This window comes from Hippocampus zosterae, chromosome 10 (genome assembly GCF_025434085.1).
Source record: "Hippocampus zosterae strain Florida chromosome 10, ASM2543408v3, whole genome shotgun sequence".
Classification (NCBI taxonomy): Eukaryota; Metazoa; Chordata; class Actinopteri; order Syngnathiformes; family Syngnathidae; genus Hippocampus; species Hippocampus zosterae.
In genome coordinates, this window is record NC_067460.1 from 7,307,682 (window position 1) to 7,324,027 (window position 16,346).

The 16,346-nt window shown below is 40.6% G+C and overlaps 3 protein-coding genes across 13 annotated transcripts in view; 1 reads left to right on the forward strand and 2 right to left on the reverse strand.

The window, feature by feature from the left end:
- LOC127609103 (eukaryotic translation initiation factor 4 gamma 1-like) overlaps positions 1-6,129 on the reverse strand; it is a 38,392-nt gene extending 32,263 nt beyond the window's left edge. For 3 of the 9 annotated variants that reach the window (XM_052078802.1, XM_052078799.1, XM_052078798.1), the window contains exons 1-4: positions 5,997-6,128; positions 3,698-3,738; positions 3,467-3,588; positions 2,525-2,611 (exon numbers count right to left, since the gene is read on the reverse strand). In XM_052078802.1, the coding sequence (XP_051934762.1) occupies positions 2,525-2,611; positions 3,467-3,541 (162 nt within the window). In that variant the 5' untranslated portion in view covers positions 3,542-3,588; positions 3,698-3,738; positions 5,997-6,128. Of the gene's footprint in view, positions 1-2,524; positions 2,612-3,452; positions 3,589-3,697; positions 3,739-4,348; positions 4,444-5,996 lie in introns of those variants that run through there. The other 6 variants (XM_052078804.1, XM_052078801.1, XM_052078800.1 and 3 more) reach the window with 4 other exon arrangements.
- ap1s3a (adaptor related protein complex 1 subunit sigma 3a) overlaps positions 1-16,346 on the forward strand; it is a 95,285-nt gene that overhangs the window by 15,249 nt on the left and 63,690 nt on the right. The window lies entirely within an intron of this gene.
- psmd2 (proteasome 26S subunit ubiquitin receptor, non-ATPase 2) overlaps positions 7,116-16,346 on the reverse strand; it is a 266,709-nt gene continuing 257,478 nt past the window's right edge. For all 3 annotated transcript variants that reach the window (XM_052078881.1, XM_052078880.1, XM_052078879.1), the window contains 18 exons: positions 15,666-15,787; positions 15,308-15,532; positions 15,049-15,207; positions 14,791-14,935; positions 13,352-13,412; positions 12,993-13,139; positions 12,799-12,905; positions 12,524-12,651; positions 12,284-12,371; positions 12,019-12,181; positions 10,625-10,726; positions 10,352-10,500; positions 10,198-10,281; positions 8,727-8,895; positions 8,448-8,542; positions 8,243-8,369; positions 8,009-8,127; positions 7,116-7,765 (listed from right to left, as the gene is read on the reverse strand). In XM_052078881.1, coding sequence (XP_051934841.1) covers positions 7,583-7,765; positions 8,009-8,127; positions 8,243-8,369; positions 8,448-8,542; positions 8,727-8,895; positions 10,198-10,281; positions 10,352-10,500; positions 10,625-10,726; positions 12,019-12,181; positions 12,284-12,371; positions 12,524-12,651; positions 12,799-12,905; positions 12,993-13,139; positions 13,352-13,412; positions 14,791-14,935; positions 15,049-15,207; positions 15,308-15,532; positions 15,666-15,787 — 2,373 coding nt within the window. In that variant the 3' untranslated portion in view covers positions 7,116-7,582. The remainder of the gene's footprint in view (positions 7,766-8,008; positions 8,128-8,242; positions 8,370-8,447; positions 8,543-8,726; positions 8,896-10,197; positions 10,282-10,351; positions 10,501-10,624; positions 10,727-12,018; positions 12,182-12,283; positions 12,372-12,523; positions 12,652-12,798; positions 12,906-12,992; positions 13,140-13,351; positions 13,413-14,790; positions 14,936-15,048; positions 15,208-15,307; positions 15,533-15,665; positions 15,788-16,346) is intronic.

Consider the following 16,346-nt stretch of genomic DNA (forward strand, 5'->3'; position numbering starts at 1 on the left):
TGTCTGTTTTGCCAGCCACGGCAACATGAGACACCGAAAACTGATACTTAAAGAGTTTATGAATGGAAAGTTTACTTTTAAAAAGTTGCCCGATTGCTCCACTGACAAGACCAAAGTCATCTGTTCTTCTCTCTCTCTGTATCATAAAGGTATACGATGTATGCCACTGGCACGATTGTTAATTGTTTGGAACTATTTTGTGTGGAAGGTTACAGTGTTCTGCGTCCATATACTGTAAATCGAGCGGGTGGAGCTTCTCTGTGTTTGTCTGACAGTGGTAGCGACCTAGCGAAAATAAAACGTCACCAGTGTTCATCGAACCAAGTGTAGTCATTCGAAATGCGGTCTACACAAAAACCGTAGAGAGACTTCCGCACAAGAAGGACCAACACAATCAACATAGCCTGACTGTGTTAGGGGGAGTGACCCCCATCCCCTTTCAGAATGGTTTGCCCCAGCAGCACGGGGGAAGTGCGTGCGCTTTTTTGTACGGCGGACAGTTTTCAATACAGCGGCACATAATGAACACTGGTGTCCGGTGTCTCGTTATTCTTCAACAAACATACAGAAACAGACTGCTGTGTTCAAAGCAAACTTGAGAAAAACAAAGTATGCAACCATGGTTTAAATGGACTATAGGCTGAGTACTAGTTTATCTTAGATGTGCACTTTATAATGTTATATTGCTCTGTTTTGATTTTATAAAAAAAGCTGTTAAAGCAGCTGTTGTGTGACAAAATATTGTTTTCACTCTTGCTGATGGACAGTAATACTGTGTGAGAGATTATGTGTGAATAACTGCTCCAAGTGAAAAATGTTCATGTAAAACTGAAAATCGAAATTGTTATTTCAGTAAATATTTGCATTTGGCACATAGAAAACTGATTCATGATTCCATGTTGATGAGAGCATTAAAATAGGGGAAAAATAGGACAAAAAATGTAAAAGGAAATTCAGAAATGATAAAAAATGTGTGAGTAATCACGATTAATTTTTTAGTCCATTTGAGTTAATTATGACAGTTGCATTTTTAATTAGATTAAATATTTTAATCGTTTGACAGCTCTAATATATATATATATATATATATATATATATGGATCAATATTCAGATTTTTTTGGCTGTAGTATTTTAAATGTTTCTCAAAAGCGCTTTATTACAGCTGCAGTGGTTGTGAAAGCTACCTTGTATTGTATTCTCTGGAGAGTAGCTCCATCTAGTGGATGCATAACGCAACCGCAGCCACTAATGTAGCTTCTATTGTATGCACCTTAGAAAGCAGTGCACCCTATAAATGAAAACAGTTTTAAAATAGGCCATTCAACTAAGGTGATCCTTATTCTATGAAGCAACTTATAGTGCATAAAATATCATACTTTTTGTATCGTGAAACATTTTTTCGGCCATATCGCCCAGTCCTACAAAGCACATTATGTTTAAAAAAGGCGTTAATTTAATCTGTATTTTCAGAGTTCATTTGGCTTTTTCATGGTAGCGTGGACTTCTTATTCAAAAATGTTAGAATAAATTACCTACTTTCAGCCTATTTTAGGGTCCTTATTTTCAAGACTAAAAAGAGAAAAGAAAATTATTCTCCATATATCGGTCTAGACCAGGTGTCACCAACATTTTTGAGGGTGAGAGCAACTTCATGTGTACCGATTGTGTGAAGGGCTACCAAATTGATACACGTCTGAAATAACATATTTGTCCAAAATACCTTCAATAATATGAGGATGTGTTATTTTTAATACTTGATGATTTAAATTGTCAGACTTTGATCGTGTTTCGAAATGTCTCACAGTACTGCCAATGTTTGCATTTTTAAATTATAATTTCTACTAGCAAATCACAATGTCCAGGCACTGGCGGGCTACTCAAGTGGTCTTCACGGGCTACCTGGTGCCCGCGGGCACCATGTTGGTGACCACTGGTCTAGACCAATATGAAAAACTTATATCCTGATATACTTTTGAGTCATACTGCCCAGCCTTGCTGACAATAATTAGAAAAAAGAACTATCGTTGTACATTTCTTCCAGTGTTCACATTTTCAAATGAGCACTTTTCCCGAGACAATCACAATATCCCATTGCTGGGGAAATACTTTTAGAACTGCTCTGCAGTTACTCATGTGGTCCTTGGGGGTGAGCAGGTGCCCGACGACACCACGCTGGTGACCCCTGTTCTTTGACAGGTCCACACGTCGAAAAATGTGCTAGTGTTTTATTGAACGATAAGGACAGCACTGCTATTTATTTGTTTAACATTACACAAGTGTTAAATCACATTTTATATATATATTTCACAGTGGCATACTCACATCTGCGGCTAAAAGTATGGGTACTTTTAGCCACGAATGTGAGCAAACCACTCCCACCGCTGAGCTTTGATTTGAGTTATTCGTAGTGTACCTATATGTGTTCTTATATTCAAGCTATTTTTAAATACTGCTAAATCCTTCTACTGTTTATAGGTTCATGTTTGTCAGTGTTGTGGGATATAAAAACATGAGTTATCCTACCTGTCTGGGCTGTGGCGTTGGGTTCATTTGAGACGGTTGGGTGGCAAACACAACAGAAGGGGGCTGCTGCCCAGGGGAGAAAGGGGGCTGCAAATAAATGACAGTGGACGATATCAACAAGAGCATTTATGGGGTGGTGTTGGATGTCAACACGTAGCTGAGTGTGTTGCAAACGGGAGATATTTTTCTACAGTTTACCCAGTCATTCACGTGTCCGGAGGTTTTTTCATTAAAACGAAGGTTTCGGAAAAAAGTTTCCATCGTCACTGCAACAAAAATGCTCTGACGTCACAGCATGGATGCCGGCAAAACTGTGTTGGTTCCAACCATTTTCCAGGCACTTTTTGGTTGCTTATTTTTACAAACCCGAATCTTGCACTTTGTTGAAGAGCACAAGTGAAGGAGCACTTTAAGGTTGGTTCTTTACCGCCAGATTTCTACGGAAGCATGACTCCACTCATTAGCACAGCACAAGAGAACTTTCGGGGAAGCCTCTCGTACAGGCCCGTAGAAAAAGAAACGGGTCTCAAAGCAGCATCTCTGCATTTCAGCAACCGTTTTCAATGGCTTAATGGCTCCCCTCTTCATGATCATGATAGCATTTTCATCTTCGTCCACAAGACCCAATAAACTGTGTGTACCTTATTTTGTTTTATGTGGCTTATATCTTTAATGGTAAGAGTTTTACTTGCGAGCCTCAGTCTCAAATATCTCCCTTTTCCTTGCTTTTTTCCCCTTCCTTTTTTAAACGGCATTGAATGTAAAATTATCGAGAAATGGGGAAAATGTTGAAAGAGCTTTCCAATAAACACATGTTGTCATCTAAAGGAAAGATCATATTCATCTTCTAAAGTAGAATGAAGATGAATCACTTATTTCTTATGTCGTCAAATGCCCTTTACCGGTACAATGACAGTTATTAACTTACCAACAGTCCCTTACCTGTGAAAGGCCAGGGGACGGGGCAGGGTGGGGGATTGAGGGGGCTCCTGTTATAGGCTGTGGTGCTTTATTCATTTCATGGGGTTCTGCATCAGGAAGGAGAGGTGCGCCTCTGTACAGATCTTCAAGAAAAGAACAAGGAATTCAATGTTGAAGTGTGAAAACATTTGGCTCTCCACTGAGAGATGTTTGGTGTAACTGATGTTGCCTGCTCCGGCTCGGAATACTTACATGTATGAATCTGTAAGGAGTTGTGATTTCAAGATTTTCTCCTAAAGACATAGATAACAGCATTGTCAGATATGCCCATTATTTCACTTATCAGTCCTTTCTTTGAACATAATAAAATAGATACAGTCGCCAATGATTATAAGGTGATTTGATAAATAATGACATCATGCAAGACTCTGATAGCTCGTGAAATTTAAGCACATTTTACATGAACTAACCAAAGAGTGAGTTCTTTTGTGTTTTTGTGAAGCAACTTGCCTCCAAACAACCACAAACAGCAATGTGCCACTGAAGACTCATGACCACATGCATGACCCATTTTCATTATTATTGAGAGTGAGTCCAGTTTTTACATCAAACAAGAACAATAGTTTACACCGTTTTGCACTTCAAAAATCGCCTTACATCCCACTAGTGTGATCTACATGCACCCACCAAAGGAATTCTCTTTTTTTAATTAGATAGATGCAAAAGAATCGTGATGGATTTCGCAATTTAAACGGTGACAGTGTTTCTGTAAAACATGGGTGTGTCTGTTTGAAACCAAAATGACGATAGACATACATAGCATCTAATAAATACCCGGTGTGTATTTACGCGAAGATGTGCTAGCGACTGTATCTCGCAATAAGGCATAGAGTGGTTCTTAACCTGGGTTCGATTGAACACTAGAGATTCGGTGAATCAGTCTCAGGGGTTCGACGGAGCCTCTGCGATGGAGATAAGACACACCCGACTTAACATGTCAATTACAGTCCGGTCGTTATAACACACCCGCTTGGCCATCACTGGCTGCAGATGATCACTTTACATTGCTTGTCCAATCAGTGCTGTGGGAAATTTAGTTCGCTTACTCGTCAAGTGTGACTGTTGTGATAGTTCGTCGTACAAAAAAAAGTATACTTACCTCTTGAAATTTTGTTTTCTTTTTTCTGTTTTTAATAATACGTTTTTTATATACTGTATTGAATTTGTAAAAAATTATATATATATATTATTATTATTTTTCATTAATGAAAGTTTCGGTGAATGTGCATATTAATTAGTTGGGTTCGGTACATCTAAAAAGGTTAAGAACCACTGACAGAGAGCCATCTCTGCGGTATGTGTTAACCAGGGGTGCCCATTAGGTAGATCCTGATCTACCGGTAGATCTAAGACAGGTCCCAAGTAGATCCGAGGAGTGTCGAGAAGAAAAAACAAACAAACAACCATTTGTGTGTCTTTGTACATGTTAGTAATATATTTTTTGTGTTAATATACACTGCACACTAATCATCTTATCAGTCTCATTTTCACAAAAAATAAAATAAAAAATAAAATAAAGCGGGTAAATCTTAAATTTGTGTGTGTGTGTGCGTGCGCGCGCCGGTAAGGTTAGATCACATGAGGTTAGTTGATCGAAAAGTAGATCTTCGATCCAAAAAGTTTGGGCACCCCTGTGTTAACCGCATGCTTTCAGTGCGATGTGCTCGAACTTGGGAGATACGCAATAAAACACCACCATCGTGTTAGTCCATGTTTATATTGTTTCACCAAGATGACTATTTAGTCTATAGATATGTGGGACAGATGTATACAGAGCACGCTTTCTTCGAGTAGCTGCAGTGTCAACCCACTGTGCAAGGACCCACATGTCGTGGAATGAAATAGTCAATGTGACTTCCAGCAGAAACCGAACGTCTTGAATAAATGTGAATTATGCAAATCCATTCCCATCACTACATAAGAAAGTTGTCAAAAGAGATTGAAATCGTGTTGTATTTAAGAATGATTTGTGAAGCTGCTTTCAAAAGCACACCAACAACTTTCTCCAATGAGGCAAAGTAAGGCGTGGACACAACAGTGATTGTCATTCAGCCGGTGAACACAACAATCCTATAAAGTAGTACATAATGATAGTTACAACATGAGAAATGCGTATGTGTTTATTTTAAAAGGCAGCATTCCATCATGTCACTTGATTTGGGACTTAGGTGGTTTCTCGTTTTTACTGGCGTGTTAATTTTGAGGCCAGTTTAAACTAAGGCAAGAACACACACGTCGTTTGAGGATGCTGATGCTAATTGGGAACTAGCTAACAGACAGGCTAATCCCTCAAAACAGCAGTACGACTCATAATAAGCAATTTTATACTCACTAAGATTTGGAATATTACGAGTATACCCATGTACATTTTTATGAATGATCTCCCTGTATATATATCTCAGTGAGATATATATATATACGGAATGTCAGTCACCGAATACATGTTTGGCAAATGATAAATAAGAATTTCACGTAAAAGACGTTTCATTACCTTTCTCTCCTTGAGTCCGCAGAGCCGGACGGACAGAAAGTCCTCCCGGAAGCCGGTACCATCGTAATTCCGGCCAAATCCCGTCACGTGCAAGGAGTTCTCGCTCGTAAAAGGCAATTGGATATCGCGTGTCCCTCAAAACTTGCACAGCCGACAATAAACTTCAGAGGAACGTTACAACAAACTCCTTTTTAATCAGTCGCTTTACGAGAAATAGTGAATAGAAGTTGCACAGCCTTGTTTATTAAACTAATATATATACCATTAAATCAGTCATACATGGATAAACCAAGTCAAGCCAGCCGCCCCAATTATTGTTAAGACATTGTGTGCATTACGGTGACACGCCGCCAATAAGTTGCGTTGGCCACCTTCAAAATAAATGCAATCCAATGCTCCAATACATGGAGATCAGTGTTTTGGATTTAAAACAAGACCAAAAAGGTTGGGAATCACTGTCCTATGCAAGCAGACTCCAGCGACCGCTAAGCTTACAACACGCACCACCACTTAAATTTGCCTCTGTTAGTAGACACTTCTTATTATTAGAGTTGGAGTTTCAAATGCACTTTTGGATTCAGGACCGCCTGAGCAACGCTCCTGCTCGACACGCCCAAGTTTAACACTACAGTACACACTTCTTTTGCATGTTTTATTGTTGAACTTGGGATGAAAGAGTGAACAGGCTACACTCAATTCCTGATAACCGTTATAAAATTTGCTCCCTCACCAAAAGAACCCCAAAAGCAATAGTGAAAAAAATGTGGGCAGCACAGTGGCGACTGGTTAGCACGCCAGCCTCATTGTGCAGAGGTCTAGGGTTCGATTCCGGCTTCCTGTGTGGAGTTTGCATGTTCTCCCCGTGGCTACATGGGTTTTCTCTGCATACTTCGGTTTTTCCCACAGTCTAAAAACATGCATGGCAGGTTAATGGAACACTCGAAATTGTCCCCAGGTGTGAGTGTGAGTGTGAATGGTTGTTAGTTCGTGTGCCCTGCGATTGACTGGCAACCAGTTCAGGGTGTACTTTGCTTACTGCCTGAAGACAGCTGGGATAGGCCCGCAATCCTTATGATAAAGCGGATTGGAAAATGGATGGATGAAAAAAAATTACCAATGTTCATTTTACAACGTGGATCCTCATTTTATTTTTGAACAAACCATATACAGTACTGTAACAAAACAAACAAAAAAACTAACACTTTAATGATTTTGTTACAAATGAGGATGTAAATAGTGGGAACAAAACATCCGTTGCACTGAAAAGGGTTGGTGAATGTTATTCAAAGATTTACAGGAGGGCTGGAGATGGATGTTGAAGATGTTTGAATGGAAGCCAAGCGCTGGTCCAGGGCAAATCTGTGTTGTGTGTATAAGGTCCAAGTGAACTCTCCCTTGTCAAAGCAGTCCAATTAGCCAGACTGCCAACAATCCCCTTTTTAAGACAGTTGGGGCAGGTCATTGGCATTGCACCATTGCTCTTTCTAGCAATGTATTAAAACATGTTATAGAGATAGCACATAGCCATGGAGGGTTACCCTTGAAAACACAAGGAGGCTGGAGATAGGGGACGGGGGTTTTACAGTCTAGGTTTCATAGTTGGGGTTCTTGCGAAGAATAACAAAGCCCTCCAGGATGGGGGTGACAGGTAAGTACTCCTCTGTGGCCAACTCCGCTCTCTCTCCATGTGCCAGCAAAACTGGTGTTGTGTGGGTCTGGAACCCTGTGATGGCCTTGGGTTTGCCTGCTTGGCCCACAACGTCCACGGCCTGGGGAGACATTATAAAACCTTCAATCATGTCCTGCTTTGACCTTTCCTTGCAAATGTTCCCATTGTGGGATGAATAAAAGTTATTTCAATTAATGTTGTGAAATCATGGCGACTTCCTTGACCATTTACTCATAAGATAAGATAAGATATCCTTTATTCGTCCCACACTGGGGAAATTTACAGCCTCCAGCAGCAAGAATGTATGTAGAACATTTGTCATATAGACTGGACAAGAATTTACCTGGCCAACTCTGACAGAAACAGGCAGCGGTCGGAGTTCCTCGTCAAAGGTGACGAGCATACGCGGCTGCATGGCTGCTACCAGGCCATAAAGAATGTAATGAGATTTCCCCAGGATTACTGCAATTCACACAGCAACACACAGGCGGAATTTTAATGCAAAGAAATAACTGAAGACTGATGATGAAGAGTGAAGTGTGTGTGAAAGCAAAGAGCAAAGGCAATATGAACTCACTGTTCTTGACATCGAGGAAGGAAACGAGCGCTGTGAGCAGCCCAGCCACAGCAACCTGACTCATGAGCTGTCTGTCGCTATGGTAGGGACACAGTGTGAGTGTGCCTTTACCCAGATGAGTCAGACCCTGTAGATGCACAAACAGCACAAAGTCAATTCTTTGTCACAGACAAACACAATGTTGCTTTGTGACGCCACCACACACCTGGGCCAGCCGAACCATGAAGAGGTTGTTTGGGTCTTTGGCATGATACTGTGCCAGCTGTCGTAGCATTGCAGCCAAACGGGCATTATTTGTTCCTGGAAAAGTGGGGTGGGGGGAAATATGTCAGTTAGAAAAGGGATGGAAAGTGTGATTAGGGGTGCTCCGATCGATTGGCACCATCAGTATCGGGACATTTTTGTAGAAAAGCACCTTTTTAAGGCCGGTTGATCGCCCTAAGTCCGACATACAACTTTAAATATTTAGTAGCTCTAAACTCACCACTGCCCACCATGCCCATGGCGAAGATAGAGTTGTGTGAGACCTCAGGGTCAGCATCATGGGAAAACTTGCTGAGTGTGTCCAAGATGTTCAAACGGGGATTGGACACCGAGATGAGAGCCAGAGCAAGAGGCACCGCTCGCCTCAGAGTGGGCTCACCATAACGCAGCTGATTTAGAAAAATAGCACAAAAGACATTTTCAAAAAACTTCACACTGGTCAATAATTTGCAACGCCCACATGTGTGGTCTGACTTAGAGTCAAGATTTGTGAAAACATTACATTTAGCTAATTATGACAAAGGTGGTTCTGGCCCCACAACAGAAAATAAATCAACCATTGTAAACTGTGTTTAAAAAATAATAACAATAATGGAATATACAGCCTGCAAATCTCAGAAAATACATTCTGAGTCATTTTCATATCCACCTAATGATTTTTGTAGTATAAGATAAGATATCCTTTATTCATCCCACACCGGGGAAATTTACAGCCTGCAGCAGCAAGAATGTATGTAGAAAGAAGAAAGAGAGAAAAAAAAAAACAACAACAAACATCTTTCAATTAAATGCAATATGAACATAAAATGGATAAATCGCAGTACTATTTACAATTTTCCTTCACATCATTTAATTATTATTATTATTATGATTGTTTATGACGTAATGTCTTCAATTAATTCATGAATTAAAGTAACAGACCGAAATAAAGTCCTTAAGTGAACAATAGGAAGGAGGGTTGGGCAATGTGGCCTTAAAATAAAATCTTTTATTATTATTATTATTCTTTCTTCCAAAAATCTAACTTTAATCAATGGTATGCCCTTCACTTGCAAATGTTGGGTTTTCATCAGGGTTCCTAAAGGTTGTAAACCATTTCAAACACCTTTACAACCTTTTTGGAACCCAGATGAAAACCCAACATTCACTACAATCACAAGCGTTCATCGCTCAATGAGATGCGAGCTTGATGGAAAAAACAAATGAGAATTCCATTCTTCCAAACTGCTCCTGGAAGCGGCTTTATTTTTCCTTATACCAAACAAATGCAAAGACTTAATTTTACACATCATTGCCTACAGATTAACACAACATATTACTTACTGCGCACTCACCAAAACCTTTTAAACTAAACACCAAATTACATTTTGAGTGTCCAAAGGTCAGTATATTCAGTGGGCTCAGAGGCTCCAACAATAACCACAACAGGTTCCTGTTTTCAGTGTCGTGCTTGAAATGCTCCCTTAACGCAATGCGTCACAGATTCCCCCAGGCCTCATGGCCTCTACTCTCGATTCCAATAGCCAAGTGTGCCATTCAAACGGCTGCAGACTTAATTGTGTAGCTCAAAAAAATATGCAATCCATTTTTCCCCAGGAAGCAATTGTGTGTCCAATCTGCCAAATTTTAGGTATGTGAAAAATACTTTTTCCTGAGAGAGCTGTGAAAAACCAAATATGAGTAGTACTCACCAGATGTCCAAATGTCCGCAATGCCATTTCAGAGCCAATCTCCTCCCCCATAGCGATGAGTGCAATACCGAGAACAGCTACTCCCTAGGATGAAACAAAGTGACACTACATCTAATAATCCTAGGAATAAAAAATGAAAATGTTCACCATTTACCTGGTGAGAGCCCATGTCAGCTGTTTCTTTCTTATCTTTGTCTTTTTTATCTTTTTTGTCCTTGTCCTCCTCTTTTTCCTTCTCCTTGGCCTCATAGTGCTCACTGCAGATGTGGAGAAGCTGCTGCACCTTCAACACATTGCCAGAACCTAGAACGGGCGATGACATAAGAAGATTCTCTCAACAAAATACATCTCTATTTATTTAGTCCTTACACAACAGATGGGGTATTTGCATGCGCAAACAGAGAAAAATTAGTCAATAAAAACTAACCTGCATAAGCACATATATCGACGAGTGTGTTGGCAAAACTGCGGAAAGGTTCAGGAACAACTTGGAGAGCTGCCAGTGTGGTCTCGATGGCCTCTCCTTTACCTATGATGGAATAATGAAAGGGAAAATAAGACAAGAGAAAGAAGGGGGAAAAAATTGACCAGAACCAAATTGCTCTATTTGTGGTAATCCATGAGATACGTCAACACCATTAAAAACAGTTCATGGAAAAATACCAAATGATTGCACCAGAAAGAGAGTCATAGTAGTTTCATGGTCAATGTTTTAAAAGTGCATGTACCTTATTTACTCTTGTACAAAAAACACATAATTACAACTTACCATTGAGATCAAGCATTGGAGTATAGTATGAGTCGCAGGGCCAGTCAAACTATGACATTACGTGTGATTAATTGTCCAAAAAAAATCCTCTGCGAGGCGTTTCTGGTCCCCATTAACCGTGAAAAACAAAGCATTACTCTAAATCAGTTATTGAAAATGGAATACTGGCAGAGGGAAATATATTGAAGGCAGCAGTAAAGTGGCTGCTGGACAATCAATGTAGAACTCATTGTGGGAATGAGCAACAGTGAGTGAGTGCCGCATTCATGCCGTTTCATTACGTAGTAACAGAACCAAAATATAACACCAATATTAGATAGTACAGTATATTACTGAATCCCTTGTGGATGAATAAAGTCTATCGATCTTTCTATCAATCAACCATATTGTGAATAACAAATATTAAAAATATTGTGCGCACAGAATAAACATTCAAGCCACAATGTCGCCAATGTCTGAGCAGTCTCCATTGACAATGATTTTGCGATTTTTCTCAAAAATGAGATCAACTTAATAGCCACCTTTGGGTCTCTGGACTCCAGCAAACGACATTAATAAAGTTGCTGGTTACAGAGTGAGGACCACCTCAATTGTCTGCGTTCATATCAAAGAGCAAGACTGGGTGTGCAATCCCTTGTTGAGTGATTTGTGAGTCTATTTGCGTGTACTGTCATAGGGCCTACAGGCAATAATTATTGCTATAAGTTTAACTAACACAACTATTTTTTTTTTGCCAGTAATTTGAACACTACTGAAAGAGTAACTATCTGCAATCGTTGTTGATGGAAATGAGGGAGGGTCATTCAAAAACATTTAAAAGAAGCAAGCAAGAATGCGTCGTAGAAGTTGTATCGCATAGGTATGGAGTGTGGTTATTTCTGTGATTCCAACTTTTTTCCAGCTCACTGCAGTTAAAGGTTTTCATGCTCTTCCCCCCAAAAAAATATAAAAAAATTTTTAAAATAGTCAAGTCAAGTCAACAGTATTTATAGAGCACTTTCAAACAGCCATCGCTGCATACAAAGTGCTGTACAGTGGCGATTGATTATTACCCAAGTGGTTGAGTCCTAAACCGAGAGGTAGCCAGCGAGCATATGTGTCTTTCAGCTCCTGTTCGTTCTTCTCCATGATGGTCTGCACAATGGTGGAGGTCACGTCACCGTTACACGACCCCACAGCAATCATACCACATGCCAATGCTGTCACGCCAACCACCTGGATGGAAAATAAACCCAGAAAATAAGATACTTTTTGGGGGGCACATTCAAGCATGTGAATAAAAATCAGCAGGTAAACCAATCATGCAGCAAAACACACCTCCATGCTGGATTTTGAGTCGCCCATGACAGGGAGAAGCAAGGACAGGACATCTTCTCTATTCGAGCCAGCATAAGCTAAACCCAATCTGTAAAGGAAGATGTTAACATTTAGCATGTATTGAGAAGACTGATTCAACGTTTACAACAACGCAAGGTCATCTAAGCTGTAGGTACACATGCATAGAAAATTGTCGACCGTTCAGCGTTTAACATTTTTTTTTTGGTTACATGTCCTCACCCAAAAATGGCACCTATCCTCATCGTATTACTGTTGTGGAGGACATAGTCTGACAGCAGGGCCAGGGCTGGGTCACATTCATTCCTCACACCTGAGTTTACAATGCCGCATGCAAGGAGAGCACCAGACTGGAAAAGAAGATGACAAAAGGTGAAGATATTATATATTCTCTCTTATATTCTGTATTCTCTCTACACTACTGATTTATAGCCTTGAGTTAGTGGCATGGATTTGATCTCGAACTGAGCAGAATAAATATACTTTGTCTAATTTACCTTAATGTAGTCCTCAGATGAGTAAAGATATTTATCAATTTGGGTCAGGCCACCATCTACATCCCACAGCAAGATCATCCCAAGAGACGCTGCAGCGCTTAACATGCCTTGAAAATGTCAAATCACACAGATATGATCAGAAATACAGAGGCAGAAAAGGTTATTGTTATTACTATATATTCAGTTTTCAGTACCATGGTCCTTGTTCTTGTACAACCATTTGTTGCCATCATCTGTTAATAGTTTATCCTGTCCAAATGCTGCATTAACAAAGCCATTCACAAAGGAAGAAGCCAGGTTCATACGGGCTGAGTCCACCTGGGAGCCGCTACCTCCAAACCCTTGAACACAGATAAAGAAATTCCTTTGACGTGTGTAAATAACAAAACATATAAAAAGCAAAACAATTCACTCATCATTGTGTAAAATGTAAATAAAACAATTTTGTTCAATTTGAAGCACTAGCCTGGACACGTGCAATTAAAGTAGTCGATCATCACAAATCCAATGTCTGACTTCCCTTTTCACATGCAGGTTTATTTTAAAGACTTACTATTATTTTCCAGGTGCGTTTTGTAGATGTCATCTGGGACTTTGGGTTCCATGATATCCAACTGTGGAGGTCAGAAATAGTGTGTGACAAGATTTTGATTAATACTTCAATATGTTGCCGCAACCAGTGAATACAGACTACCCGAATGATACTTTGATCTTATGGACCTTATGGCCACAATGTATGCAGAACATGCAGTCAATAATAAATGCTTTGTTGAAAACAAGATACAAAAAGAAATAGGTATTTAATAAATGTAAAACCCTCCACAACTCGTCACATTATTTGCAGTGTCCCAGTGAACGCGGTAGCTAAGGTTTGACACTGTCGGCAGTAAGTCGTCGTAATTTCCGGTGAGGGTTGTCTGCCAAGGATGCCCGATGTCACTGATTCTGTTCATAAACTTTATGGACGGAATTTCTAGGCGTAGGCAAGGTCTTTAATGTGCCTGGTTTGGTGGTCTCAGTATAACATCTCTGCTTTTTGCAGAAATCGTGGTACTGATGGCTTCTTCAGGCCATGATCTTCAACGCTCACTGCAGCGGTTCCCAGCCAAATGTGAAGAAGAGGTTGGGCTCAAAGTCAACATCTGGTCCTCAGTCGGAAAAGGGTAGAGTGCCCTCTCTAGGTCTGGGACGAGATTCTGCCCCAAGTGGAGGAGTGCTACTATCTTGGGGTCTTGTTAGGGGAGAATGGAGTGGGAGCTCGACAAGGGGTATGGTGCAGCATCTGCAGTGATGCAGGCTCTATATCGGTCCTTCATAGTGAAGCGGGAGCTGAGCCGCAATGTGAAGCTCTCGATTTACCAATCGATCTCTGTTCCTGCCCTCAGCTATGATCATGAGCTGCAGGTTGTGAACGAAAGAATAAGATGGCGGATGCAAGTGGCTGAAATGAGTTTCCTCTGCAGGGTGTCAATGCTCTCCCCTAGAGATAACGTAAGACGGTTAGTGATCACAGAGGGGCTCAGAGTCAAGCCGCTGCTCCTTGGCATTGAGAGGAGCCAGATGAGGTGGCTCAGGCATCTTATCAGAATGCCACCTGGACGCTTCTCTGATGAGTTATCGTGGCCATGTCCCACTGGCAGGTGGTCCCGAGGATGAACCAGGGCACATTGGGGAGATTATGTCTCAAAGCTGGCTGGGGAACACCTTAGGATTCCCTAGGAGGAGCTGAATGCAATGGCTAGGAAAACGCAAGTCTGGGGTGCCCCGCTTAAGCTTGCCCCTGCAATCTGAACTCAGATAAGCGGAAGAGAATAAATAAACGATCAAATAAATAATTAAATAAAATAATAATAAATTAGAAGAAGTGAATACAAAAAATTAACAAATACAACTCATCATGATTGTAGGACGAGTTGGAAAGGTTTGACCCTGACATTAATCTCGCAATTTATGTAATTCCGCATTCCTCCCCTTCACCCTTTATTTTCCTACCTCTCTGGCCAAGGCCAAAAAATTGCTGTTGAGCTGCACATTGGACATGATCTCTGTCAGGTCCTCGTAATCTTCTACATCTTCATTAAGCTCCAAGAACATGCCATGGCGACCAAGCATGAAGGACATCTGCTTCTGAATAACTCTTCAAAGAAAATTAAATGCCGTTAGTGTATATAATACATCTATCTGTAGCAACAATTACTAAATGTAATGCTGCAGAGCAGTGCTCTTCATCTTAAGGTATAAAGTCCTCACATGTCTTTGCAAGAAGTGAAGATGTTTTCGACGAGCTCCACATCATTGAGCATCAGGGCCAATCGAAGAGCCTCTGGATGCCGGTTGAACTTTCTGAAGATCTTCAAGGCACACCGTAGCAATGCAGAGTTTTCAGGCTCCGGAACATAGCTCACACAACTGGAACAGTGATGGTTAAAATGTCAAATACTTTTTGAGGACCTAGTTACAGTAAACATACCAAACATAGTGATTATTGCAAGTTATAAAATGAACATACCTTGTGAGGTAGAGGCAAACCTTGCCATAGGCGTTCTCATCGATGTAGTCCTCCAACATGTCCAGCCTCTCAATTTCCATCAACAGGTCACAAGCCTCATGCTCAGCATTGTGTGCCATGTTGTAAGGTACAATTTCCTTCACCAGCTTCAGCAATGTCTCCTGCTGGGTCTTATCGTTCTCCTCCACCTCCTGCCACTCTTTAGCCACCTCACCAGCCAGGTGCCTGTGAAAGACACGGGTTGTTTTTCTTTTTCAGCATGTTATCTTCATCTGAAAGCCAACTTGAAAAGTGACTTTTTTAAAATATAGTGCAAGGAACAATCTTTTGGTGACTATACTTAGTCAACACCAATTACCGAACATATTCGTGTCCCCATGAAGCCAGCTCTTCCTGGGAGCCCAACAGGCGATACTTCAGACACTCCCTCTCCCCACTCATTGTCATGGCCAGCACTGATACCACATCTGCACAAAAACTCTGCAAAGACAATAGTATGAGCAATTTAAAATAAATTTCATTGGCCCATTTAAGCGTAAATCAGAGTTTCCACTCTTCAAAATTTTGTGGGTTGGTTGTCAAGCTAAGGCATAATACACATAAATATTTTGAAAATCTTAACATTTAAAGTATGTATTCATGTAGGTACGTATTTCATTTCTTTGTTTTTAGCTGTGAGAGACCGAACATAGAACAAAACAAAAATAAGGTTTTATAGTTTTGGTTACATTCTGTGTGGTCTGCTCCGATAATCTTCACAGAGGAGCACAAATATTAAAATTCTGTTCTCATACCAGCCTACAATCCAGTCCTCCAATCACACATGACCTTATGAACACAACGAGTCTACACTTTTAGGTGTGCGCTGATTGCTTCCCAAGAAGTAAGACAGCAACGTCAGCAAGAAAAGACTTCCTGCCATCTGGATGGCAGGAAGTCATGTTAATACAAAAATCCAACACCGAGTAAGACATATTTGGTTTCATTTACAGCTGATTTCTTGTTTGTTAGTGAGGAGGCACCTTAGATTGCCTGTTAT